The sequence below is a fragment of the Amblyomma americanum genome, chromosome 11, assembly GCF_052857255.1.
Source record: "Amblyomma americanum isolate KBUSLIRL-KWMA chromosome 11, ASM5285725v1, whole genome shotgun sequence".
Lineage (NCBI taxonomy): Eukaryota > Metazoa > Arthropoda > Arachnida > Ixodida > Ixodidae > Amblyomma > Amblyomma americanum.
Window position 1 is genome coordinate 73,581,945 of NC_135507.1, and position 13,127 is coordinate 73,595,071.

The window sequence follows — 13,127 nt, forward strand, 5'->3', positions numbered from 1 at the left end:
TTGTTTCGGTAACAAGAAAAGATTTAACAACAGACTACTTTTTTGTTGTGGAGGAATTCTGTGCAGCGGCCCTGAATGTGGGCGGAGCTTCACTGCAGACTTAAGTTGTATCCGACTATAGTATAGGTTGACGAGGACGACGATGTGCAATGCACAGCGCGAGAGTTTGTTGCAGTTCAGCACGATGCGTGATCGGCTGCGGCGATAGCATAGTGCTCTCGTGCAGTGGCCAGCGAAGCTGATCTGCTCGCGCCGCCGCGGGTTATAATCCCTAGTCGCGGCAGTATTTCACTTGTGGTTTGGCCAAGGTCATTCTCAAGGTCAAGCTTTACACAAACTCGACAAGCCGGTAAGACCTCGTGAAGTATTGCTTTCACACTGAAAAAAATGCTCCCATTTGAAGCAACAGGTGGAATGAAATGATAGTCTGGTGTAGTTGTTCCAAGTTTTCACCATCTATGCTAAAATGCTACCTTTATTTCCATTGTTAACCTTCCCTGTTCAATCGTCTTTTAACTGTCTCCACGGTACCTTACACCAATTGAGTATTCTTCATCACAACTGCTCTCGACCAAATGACTTTTCACCCAAATAATGACCCCAAAGCCAGCAGCACTTCATAGTAGCTTGTAAAGCTTATTTTTTTCAAATGTGCAAATATGCATGCAAGGATAATTATAATCAGTTCATTATTTTTGTCTGAAAAAATTTCTGGCATCCTTTTGCTTGAAATAATTTCCAGCCTCCGCTACATCGGACTTCTGAACTTGCATGAGTGAAAGCTGAAAACAACCATGCAGACATGTATTTTGTGTGTTACTAACACATGGCTGGATATACTTGACTCTGCAATGCAATTTCCATCATGCTTGAAATGAAAAGCCGTGTAATAGAAACTGTTTAGAAGATATCGCTGACTCTGCTACATCATGCTAATAAACTATCTTAATACCAGTCAAGAGCCTACCATTGTAAATCACACACCCAAATCGGTAAATTCTGGCTTCTCTCATGCCAGAATCACATTAAGCCAGGCTTTGTAAAATCTTCCATTATTCAATTTATGTCATGCACTAATGAGGAATGGGTGCATTCACAGACCACTTACGGGGAATGAGGGGAGGATGACATAATGTCACTCTAAAGTTCTTTGCCCTGACGGAAGGTGAGAAGGTTCAAAATTTTTTCCAGTAACTTGGCACTGCTCATGATAAACATTGCTGCCTTTTTCCATTTGTGCATAAAGGTCTTATTCTGAATCCCTTTTCGCTTCAGATTGACATCATACAAAGACGTGTTGAAGATGGCACGCGGCTTACTGCATCAGCGCTGTTGTGTCCCCTTCTTGTTCTGTGCCGTCTTTGCGCTGTAATAATGAATAAATTCCCAACACACCTGATATGTAGACCTGCGGCTGCACACAGACAGACAGACAGACAGACAGACAGACAGACAGACAGACAGACAGACAGACAGACAGACAGACAGACAGACAGACAGACAGACAGACAGACAGACAGACAGACAGACAGACAGACAGACAGACAGACAGACAGACAGACAGACAGACAGACAGACAGACAGACAGACAGACAGACAGACAGACAGACAGACAGACAGACAGACAGACAGACAGACAGACAGACAGACAGACAGACAGACAGACAGACAGACAGACAGACAGACAGACAGACAGACAGACAGACAGACAGACAGACAGACAGACAGACAGACAGACAGACAGACAGACAGACAGACAGACAGACAGACAGACAGACAGACAGACAGACAGACAGACAGACAGACAGACAGACAGACAGACAGACAGACAGACAGACAGACAGACAGACAGACAGACAGACAGACAGACAGACAGACAGACAGACAGACAGACAGACAGACAGACAGACAGACAGACAGACAGACAGACAGACAGACAGACAGACAGACAGACAGACAGACAGACAGACAGACAGACAGACAGACAGACAGACAGACAGACAGACAGACAGACAGACAGACAGACAGACAGACAGACAGACAGACAGACAGACAGACAGACAGACAGACAGACAGACAGACAGACAGACAGACAGACAGACAGACAGACAGACAGACAGACAGACAGACAGACAGACAGACAGACAGACAGACAGACAGACAGACAGACAGACAGACAGACAGACAGACAGACAGACAGACAGACAGACAGACAGACAGACAGACAGACAGACAGACAGACAGACAGACAGACAGACAGACAGACAGACAGACAGACAGACAGACAGACAGACAGACAGACAGACAGACAGACAGACAGACAGACAGACAGACAGACAGACAGACAGACAGACAGACAGACAGACAGACAGACAGACAGACAGACAGACAGACAGACAGACAGACAGACAGACAGACAGACAGACAGACAGACAGACAGACAGACAGACAGACAGACAGACAGACAGACAGACAGACAGACAGACAGACAGACAGACAGACAGACAGACAGACAGACAGACAGACAGACAGACAGACAGACAGACAGACAGACAGACAGACAGACAGACAGACAGACAGACAGACAGACAGACAGACAGACAGACAGACAGACAGACAGACAGACAGACAGACAGACAGACAGACAGACAGACAGACAGACAGACAGACAGACAGACAGACAGACAGACAGACAGACAGACAGACAGACAGACAGACAGACAGACAGACAGACAGACAGACAGACAGACAGACAGACAGACAGACAGACAGACAGACAGACAGACAGACAGACAGACAGACAGACAGACAGACAGACAGACAGACAGACAGACAGACAGACAGACAGACAGACAGACAGACAGACAGACAGACAGACAGACAGACAGACAGACAGACAGACAGACAGACAGACAGACAGACAGACAGACAGACAGACAGACAGACAGACAGACAGACAGACAGACAGACAGACAGACAAAGACAGGTGCCCTGTCTGCAAAATGGAACTGTGTGCTTGAGATACTAGAAAACACATTTATCACAGAGCAACTGCTCTGTATGGAACAAAAACATGAAATGAAATTACGACCCCCACCAGCACACCTCTGAGTGAGCAGTAAACAAAAATGGTGGTACTGTGCCTAGATCCACACAGAGTGCCATGTAGTGCGACAGCCGCCACAGCATGTTTTAACACGCCTGAATCCGAACCATATATACAATTTTGGTTTCAATACCAGCGGCTGCCTTTCCTAACCACGGGTACACTTCGCATGAAAAACAGGGTCTGGCAAAGTTTCACACCACTGCGTTTATTCCACACCATTCTCAAGTTCATTTCCGCTTCTGATATGTCGTGACAACACATAGCACCCCACATCACTAGTAGTGCATTTTTAAGCGAACTCATCAAGTTTGTACAATTCATTTCTTTAGCGATCCGAACACATAAAGTGAGCCAGTGAAGCACCAATACATGCAGGCTTGGGACAAACGAGGCTTGCCTTCGCCACTTTGTCCCTCTCCTTTGGCAAACACCATGTACAGCTCTTGTCAAAAGTCTTCAGGCTGCATGGTTCGCTTTTGATCTGTGTTGCAGTGCACTTACGATACACCACGTGCTCTATATCTGTACAGAGTGGGGAGAACCCTCAAAGTCACTTTCCAAGGCCTTCCTGGTCTTTAAAGCTAGACTTACATAAGTGAACCACTACACAGATCAAAAACAAGGCCAAGGCCGTGCTATCACATGCAGTACAGCCTACACCACACAAGTGCGCACCAAGAAGTGTTTGCATTCACAATGTGGTGCTAATTAACGCTGCTTTTCGCAGTAGAAGGCAGCTCTGCACTAAAAACTACTCAACAGAGCCTTCATTTTTGCTGGCACCTTTGCTGCCTTTGTCTCTTTTTGTTTATACCAAGATTTGAGCAATTCATGTGCAGCAAAGAAGACATCCACGATAGTGCGCAGCTTCGCCGCCACTCTTTCCACATACACCAACAACACATTTGTGGCAGTGACAGTCAATGCCAGCACGAAAGTGGCGATGAGGAATGCCAGAAAAAGCAAAACATTCATCACTATGCAACTTGATACGCATAGCCCATGATCGATTAGGACGACAGATTGGATACCAAAGGAGAGAGACATGATCAGGAAATTCGCCTCAAAAGACCACCTATGGGTGGTGCAGAAGAGGGGCTATCTATCACTAGGAGGGGGGGGTATATGCACTGCAGTGAAATCAAACATGGCTGCTCCTACTGACGATGATAACGACGATCAAAAGAATAGAAATGCAGCAATGGCCAGAACCACCTCTAACTCCAGCTCATGCTCATATATATATGTAGGTCTGGCAACATCTACAGCATATACATTGTCGCGATATACATCATAGCCTGTTATTACACTCAGCAGCCTTCAACTAGAAATACTGGAAAAATGCAGTTGTCTCCTGGAAGGCTGAGTGCACACAACACATACATACACTGCAGCAGGTAGGGAATGGTGAATTGTCCTCCCTCAACATCCAATGTGGTGGCCATGCGACACTTGAAGAACACATAGCAAAACTGTGGGTGACCAAATCAACAACAATTTTAACTTTACAACACAATACACTTCCAAACACTTCGTAACAAACTTAGCAAAAAAAAATGTATGGCAAGAAAGCCGGCCGAAGTGGTGGAGAGCGCTGCGGAAAACGCAAACGCCGACTCTGGACAAAAGTAGATGGATGACGACGACCGCGAGACGACTCCTCAGTTTTCGTGAATCTTGCAGAAATGTCGCAGCGGTTGCATAGTGATCTTGCCGCTGCTGAAGATCTTCACCACGCCTTCACGTATGTCAATGCTGAGTAGCTCTCCCGTCTCTTCACGGTCCTCGCCCATCAACACTTTCACCTGAGGTGGGGGAAAGTCACACAATGGTCACTGCAGCTGTCAAAGACTCCCCAGAGCCCTATTCAAATTTCTTGTGAATGACAGTAAAACAACATTTTATGTGCGATTTCAGGTCACCAGAGGCACTATCTAGGCTGCATGCAGCAAACTCTTAAACTGAACTCACATTTCTCAACATAATCGTTAAGCTGAAGATTTTTGATGTCATACAAAGAATTCCAATATAAAAAGATACTATCGTGCTCAGTATGAGCTGCAACGCACAAGCTGTGGAAGGCCCTCAGTTCTCGAAGCAGTGAAAGCCCAGTGGTGCTGGAAATTAGAAACTGGTGCAGTTTTAAGACATTTATGCAAAGAATGAAGTACTCAGAACGTTTGTGCAAACTTGGTGCTCTGTGTGAAGGTGCACCAATTTTCTACAAAACAGAAACCTCATTTGGTTCCCTTCAAGTGCGCTGCAAGTCATAGTGAGCATGCTAGTACTACAAGTACTACTCATATCGAAAACATTTTGTGATGAAATCTGAAAACCTAAAAACTCTGGCCCGCAAAAACCCCTAAAAGGGCCATCAGCCATCAGTCTGCATGGACCTCAGGCCGAGCTACATTCCAGCAAGCCTATACATGCCACGCACAACATGAGCCCCTCAACACTTCCCTGTATTTGCATTTTTCGAAACGTAGCATGAACAAACGAGGACACAGGTGAAGGCAGAGACACGACACGGGCGCCTCTCGCAATTGAATTTTTATTACAAGGGTTAACAGAAAATATACTGTGGAAAAAAGAATGGAAGGCAGAAGAAGGGAAACATTCGTTTTTTTCGCGCTACGTTTCGAAAAATACAAATGCTCCAACTCGCCCAGTTTAGCATACTTGTACACTTCTCTACACTCTGCACAATTTCAGAAACGATACTAATATGCAATGCCTCTGCTGTTGACCAAAAAGCTTTGGGAACTAATGGTGTACATTGAAGGCAAGGGCACAGTCTGCCAGGGCAGTAAAACTGGCAGATCGAGAAAGGGAACCAGCAGGAACTAGCAGGTGCCTCCCACGAGGTGGTTCTTTACTTCAACACCTACACCCACCTCCCCCCCACCCATTAGGCTATCTCTTCTTTTTCTCTCCCCCCACCCTTCTTTTTTTTTTCAGTAATTATCATGTGACTTCTGGAGACAGTTTAAACTGACTGACCTTGTCTCCACGCAGGGAAGGTGGCACAGGTTCGAGATGCTCGCTGGGGATGCTGACCACCCGGTCCTCTTTGAGCAGGAAGACTGAACACATACCACCCTGGAGGAGGAAATGGACAGGAGAGCACAGCTCAGTGCGGCACAGCCAAGCAGACTCCCCACCACAGAGCACCACAGATGGATTGTCAGTGATACCAAACTCTGACTGCCAACAACAGTATTTTTGTTTCCAGAAAAAAACAATGTGTAAAACATAAATGATTCAGAAACGATCTGAACAAAGAAAATTCATCATCATGTGCATCTGGTGCAACTGGCACCAGACGCAGCACATGCCTAATGTTTAAAGGCAATGGCTTACCAACTGGGACAAATTTTTTTTATATAAATATAAAAGATTGCTCTTAGCTGCTGAAAGACTGCAGAAAACACCCAATTTTGCAGTGCCAGCAGTGGCCGTGCAGAAAATCCCCCCCACCCCCCTCTCAAAAAAAATAAAAATAAAGAGCACGAAGCACCTCAGCTTTGGTTCTGAGTGTGTTGTGACAAGATCCCACTTTTCTCCTATCCGGACTCACTGCCCTTGGCAAGCATCAATCTGCGACATGCTGAGGGAGGGCACGTTCGCAATTTATTTTGCTCCTAGCAACAGGCCATGACAACAGAACAGGATGTGGCATTTCGCAAAGAAAATAAACAAGTAAAGAGAAAAAACACAGGACAACACCCAAAAATCAAGAGGCACTAAGTACTACCCTCATTAAAAGACGTACGTACATCGGCTGTCAAAATTTTACGGAAGGCAATATTGCGGAAGGCAAAATTTAATTTCATTATCGTCTTTCCATGCAGCCTGGAACAGATATTGTATGTAGCCTGAATATACAATTAGGCCACAGTGCGTCATTAGTCTCAAGCAATGCACCATCAAATCTAAAGCAACGCATTTTGGAGTCAAAGGAATCAAATATTTTCAATCAAGTCGCCTTCCATAAACTTTTGGCAACGGCCATTGCACACTGCATTGAACAGTTATGAAGACCGAATCAAAGAGGCTCCGCAAGGTGTTTCAGTGATAAGTTTTTAGACAGGAGAAAAATACTCCTGGTCTTTTTTTTTTTTCTCCTCTGAGAAGCAAACAATTGCAGTAGAATCTCGTTACAACGAACTTCACAGGACCGCCGAATTTAAATTGTTATTTTGAAATATCGTAGTACTGAAAAACCATTATTTTCATGTCAGTAATGCATCACAAGAACTAAAATTACGTACCTTTGCAGCAGATTTACGTGTTGGTAAGTAAATAATAAACGATAACGATGGGCACAGTTTAACTACAATTTATTGCTTGAAGAAGTCTGTTATCTTCTTCTGGCGAGTAGACGACAAGCGCTGCAGGACGAACGCCTCCACATCCTCGACCTTCCTGTGCACGTCATCGGGGACATCTTTGCAGCGCCCGAGGAATGATCGGGTATTCTCTAGAAAGACTAGGACATCCGAGCCGGAAACAATCTCTTCCTCTTCGTGCGCTGATCCAGTGTCGTCGGAAACAATCTCTTCCTCTTCGTGCGCTGATCCAGTGTCGGCATCGTCTTCGTCGCTACTACATTCTTCTTGCTCACGCACTTGATTCACGATGTCTTCGGTGGTGAGCTCCACGGATGTAGCCGCCACGCTGTCGCTGTCCACATAATTCGAAAGTCACTGTCCACGGTAATTGCCCAGCCGCAGACGTTTTCTTCAGGGAGCCAGCTGCGACTCTCGATGTAGTTTTATTATCTTGTCCCAATCTTTGAGCATCGTTGCCATTGTTGACGGTGTAATGTCAAGCTCCCTGCACAAGTCCGCTTGCTTTTTTCCAGCAGCTGCGACAGAATGTCCGCTTTTTCTTTAAGCGAAAACTGGCGTCGCTTCTTTTTAACGCGGGGGCCAGGAGAACTCTTTGTCAGCAAAGCTAATGCACAACACAATCACAGCGCCGATAACTTTGCAGATCCTAACGTTCGCTGTCGACGTGGTGACACTGCGCTGAATAGGCTTAAGACTACTGCGCAGTATGTGACCACACGCTGGATGGATGATAATGGCCTTACCCTTTGTATCGGGCGGCAGCTTGCGCCGCCTAGCCTATATTCATTCAACGCGACTCTCGCGTGATGGCGATACCGCTGGGGCTGTATCCGTTGCAACGAGTTCCCCAGCGCATAGCTGATGCTTCGGATGATGATGACAGGCGTCAGCTTCAGGGATTTGGTACGGAACTTCGACGGTACTTCGTAATAACGAAGCGTCTTGCGACGAATGCGAGACTAAATTACATACGTTATTCTGAAATATTCGGTAATTTGAACTTCGTAGCACTGAAAGTTTTTTACATTGAAAGTATAGGCATTTTGGCGGGGATTTAAAAAAAATTCGTAAATCTGAAAATTTCGTTAATCTGATGTTCGTAGTAACGAGATTTTACTGTAATAGCAATAGATACACAGTGTTCTCCTCCGGGCACAAGACCAAACACATCCCCGAAAAAAAGATTTCTGCCAGTAAACGACACAAACCAGTTCGTTACAATTGCAGCATGGCAGGTCATGAGTCAAGAAAGGCTTTGAGGGCAAAACAGCAGCGGTGAGAAAGAAGCCGGGCGGTAAAGCAGACACACATACCGAGATGCCACGGATGACACCCGTCTGGCCAATGAGACCCTCTCCCTCGTGTGTGTCCTTGATGCGCACCTCCAGGTCCATGGTCTGCCACTCCACGGACAGCTGCTCCATTCCTGCATGGAGGCAGCCAAAGAGGTTTGATCAGCCATTTAAAGGAAACTCCAGCAGATTTCTGACAACCCGACATGTTGATCCCACCGTTCTTCTTGGAGACAGATACCTCTCTTTAATGCAGCAAACTGCCGTCCGAAATATAAATGACCGAAACAACTTTCGAAACAGCTTGTAGAAAGCACTCAGCTTCTGCACCTGGATAATATTCATTGTGTAGAAAACAAGCGAAAAAAATCACTCTAAACAAACTCAACGAAAAGGACACAAATAAAAATAATTTCTGCCAAGACATATCATCACATAGTAGTAGTACAGTAAAACCTCATTAATTCGGATCTCGCGGGAGTAAAAAAAATTGTCCGAATTATCCGAATGTCGAATTATCGAATGAACAACAAAAATAGCACATCTGCAATTCTTTTATTGCATACCTTCACTTTGAGAAGAAGTCGGTGATGATCGTTTGTTTTTTCGTGGATAGCTGGGCGGAAAGGACTAGCTTCCGTACGTGCGACAATCCGTCCAGTGCGAGCGTGTTGCATGGAGCACCATAGCATAACTCCTCTAAAATAGCGAGAGCATCTGCGGCTTCTTTTGCAGTACGGTGCACAGGGAGTACATCGCACGGGTCGTCTTCATCAGAAGCCTCACCTGCCACACCGAGAGCATCGCTGATTATCTCGTCATCGCTCAACTGGCCGGCGACGACAACACCGTCGTCGATGGCAACGTGGTCGGCGAACGGAAATTCGGTGGAGAGCAGGCCAACGAATGCCCCGTCGTCGTCCTCTTCTGGCGTTTCAGACTCCAGGCTCTGGGATGTCTCGGGCCACACAAATCCACTGTGCCTAAAACAGCTCGACACCACTTCTGGCGGCGTGTTCGCCCACACGTGCGCCAAAATATGCATCGCACTCAGAAGTGTGATGTTGTACTGCTGCTTCCGCTCCATGCAGGGAAGCATTCGTTCCAGCACTTGCTTGCGGTACCTTTTCTTAACGTACTGGATCACTCCCTGGTCCATCGGTTGAAGAGCAGCGGTAGTGTTGGGAGGTAGGAACACTAGCTGGATCGCCTTCAAATTCGCAACATTGCAGTGTGAGGTGCAATTGTCCACTATCAAAAGCACCTTGCGTTCCTTGGCACTGAAGCGTCGATCCAGCTCCTGCAACCAGGAACGAAATATCTCCGACGTCATCCATGCTTTCCAGTTTGCACGGTACTCGACGGGAAGTCGCTTGATGTTGTTAAAACATCTTGGTTTCAGAGCCTTCCCGATGACGAGAATTGGAAGGCGCTCCGTGCCCGTCATGTTTGCTGCCAACAGTACTGTCACCCGCTCCTTACTCCTTTTACCGCCAGTGCACAGGTCCCCTTTGAATGCTATCGTTTTATCCGGCAGCGCTTTGAAGAAGAGTGCCGTTTTGTCTGCATTAAAGACGTCGTTGGGGTCGTAGGCTGCCACGTGCTCTTTAAGGTGGACGTTTTGCCAATCTTTTACGACTTCTTCCATCTCACCCCTCTCCCCGCACACGGTCTTAAAAACAAGTCCATGCCGGTCTTTAAAACGGGCAAACCAACCCTGACACCTTGAATGAATCAATATTCATTTGGAGGGCGTAGGTCTCTGCTTGCGTGCAGATGAGTGGTCCACTCAATGGCAGCTTCGAATCACGGGCAGCGGCAATCCACCGCAACAATGCTTCCTCCAGGGCTGGGTGGGCTGCAGTTCATAGATGCTTCCGACCGGCATGAAATTTCTCGCCCTCAAAGGCTTCCACTATATGAGCCTCATTCTTGACGTATGTCGACAGCGTGCTTCTTTTCACGTCGAACTGGCGCATAACTTCTTCTCTGGAAGCGCCGTCTTTCAGTGCCTTGAGGATCTTCACTTTGGTTGATAAGTCCTTGGCCGCATACTTCGCGCGCTTTGCCGGTACTGCCATCGTAATAAAGAGCACCACGACCACACGCACCGACGCAACACACCACACCTCGTAAAGAAAACACAAAATGGCTGCTCTGGTCATTCTCGTCCGTCGTCAACTGAGTAGCAATTCATTTCCGGAATGGAGAGCAGTGTCAGCCATTTCCAGTGATGGCGATGATCCTTGAACGATGATGATGATGATGATGACCTTAACGTATAGCAGCGCCACCTTTCGTATGCTGGCTTGGCTTGGCTTGGATTGGAATGGATACCAGCGCCGTTCTTGGCCTGCCTCCATTCCGAATTAACCGGTGCACGCGCAATTTTGCGCCGAATTAACGAAGGTTTGCTGCCATAGGGCTATGTACATTTTTGAAGGGAGGGAATGGGGATGCCGAATTATCCGAATTTCCGAATTAACGGGGGCCAAATTAGCGAGGTTTTACTGTAGTAGTAGTAGTAGTAGTAGTAGTAGTAGTAGTAGTAGTAGTAGTAGTAGTAGTAGTAGTAGTAGTAGTAGTGTTTATTAGGCTGCATTATACAATGTGCCCCCAAAGAGAAGCTAAAGAAAGCAGGCAAAGCGTGCTTCACGAAGAAGCCTACACCCCCAAAGACTAAACACAGTCATAATAAAAATGCCTTTTAAATGAACACACAGTAAAGTGAAAAGTGAGATTAAGCCACAAAAATTACTGCAAAGTATGGCATAACATGATTGTGAAATCTGGCGTAGAATATTAGAACCAATTCAAATACCTAATGTAAAGGATTCCTTTTTTTAAATACCTGAATAAACTTTGTAGTAAAGTGAGTTGACAGCAATTGTGCACTGACTGCAATTACAGAAGGCAAGTGTCCTAAGCAGGCACTTTAAAAACAAGCCAGAATAATTTCAGCGGTTCCAGAATACCCGGCCCACTGAAGTGTTCCGACTTTGCTTCCAAGAACTTTATTCAAGCTAATCACATAGCTCTCTGCAGCTGCTACCTGTAGTATATTTTGATGTCTACCGCTTCTGTTTATGTAACTGCCTAAGGAAAAGAAGAGTGAGAGAACATATGTGACCGACCCTCATATAGTACCCATTTTTTCTAAAGCCGAATCCCAAACTGTATTATTTTTTCCTTTCACTTCAGAAGTCAGCCTTTTGGTATGCTTAAAGTCTGGTAGTGTAAAGCGCTAGGCAGCGAGTGCAAAGTTTATTCATAAAGCCAAGCACAAGAGCAGACTTACCGGCACCGGGCGTCTGAGGGTTGAATGGTGAAGGAGCTCCTGGGGTGGTGGGGCTGTAGCCGCCATATGTGGATGGGGACGGCGTGCCTGCCTGGAAGGTGACTGGACTAGGCGTGGTGACGTAGCCGGTGGGGCTGGGGGACGCTGGAAACAGCAACGCAGTACACAAACTTACCGAAAGAGCCAGTATTGGAGGAATGTTTTACTGGAGGGAAATCCCTGCCGCATGGTGCAGTGTGGTGCAGTGATAATAGAAGTGCTTCAAACCAGCTCATAGTCACATGAATGCATCAATTGGCCAACAGAGTGAATATCCACTTGTTACCAACTAATATCCCAGAGCAGTGACTTTTCTAAGCAAGTGCAAGGACGTGTTAATATCTTACAGTCAGCTGTTGCAAGTGCACACTGACAGTGCACCTCAAGAGTAAAAGTGAAACTGCATAGGCACTACCGTACATGGACACCATGCTCTCAAAAACACATAACCAGCAGAGTACAGTCATCGGTGCTTTCCTGACCAAAGCACTACACAAGTAACTTTACTCTTAAGGTGCAATGCTCAAATGAAAGGAAAAAAAACTCTGCAAGAGCTAGAAATCCAACTGCATCATCATTTTCCAGACACAATCAAATACTAACCAGCTGCACTGATAAAAAAAGAAAAAAAAAACAGGCAATACAGCAAATCTCACAGGGTTTCAAAAAAAAACGAGTCAAATGCCTCCACAGCGAGCACCTCTATCATTTGACCTGCATAGCACAGGATGCCATGAGGCCTGGTTTATAGTAACCTTTAGTTACTATATTTTATGCAACGGCACAAGATTGGGACAGAAAGCTGGCGGTGTCAAACATTTCCCACCCGGTAGGTGGCAAGAGCTACCCCCCTCCTCGACTAGGAGAGGGGAGGATGGTTTATGGGGATTTAACGTCCCAAAGCGACTCGGGCTATGAGAGATGTCGTAGTAAAGGGCTCCGGATAATTTCAACCACCTGGGGTTAATTAACATGCACCGACATCGCACTGTACGACGGCCTCTAGAATTTCACCTAGAAGCCCATGTACTTTG

At 46.2% G+C, this 13,127-nt stretch overlaps 1 protein-coding gene across 1 annotated transcript in view; it reads right to left on the minus strand.

Annotated features, from left to right (window-relative positions):
- Window positions 1-3,298: 3,298 nt before the first annotated feature.
- Window positions 3,299-13,127, minus strand: part of Spt5 (Transcription elongation factor subunit Spt5) — a 40,712-nt gene continuing 30,883 nt past the window's right edge. The window contains exons 20-23 of the mRNA XM_077643823.1: window positions 12,055-12,198; window positions 8,778-8,890; window positions 6,113-6,211; window positions 3,299-4,914 (exon numbers count right to left, since the gene is read on the minus strand). Of these exons, the coding sequence (XP_077499949.1) occupies window positions 4,771-4,914; window positions 6,113-6,211; window positions 8,778-8,890; window positions 12,055-12,198 (500 nt within the window). The 3' untranslated portion in view covers window positions 3,299-4,770. The remainder of the gene's footprint in view (window positions 4,915-6,112; window positions 6,212-8,777; window positions 8,891-12,054; window positions 12,199-13,127) is intronic.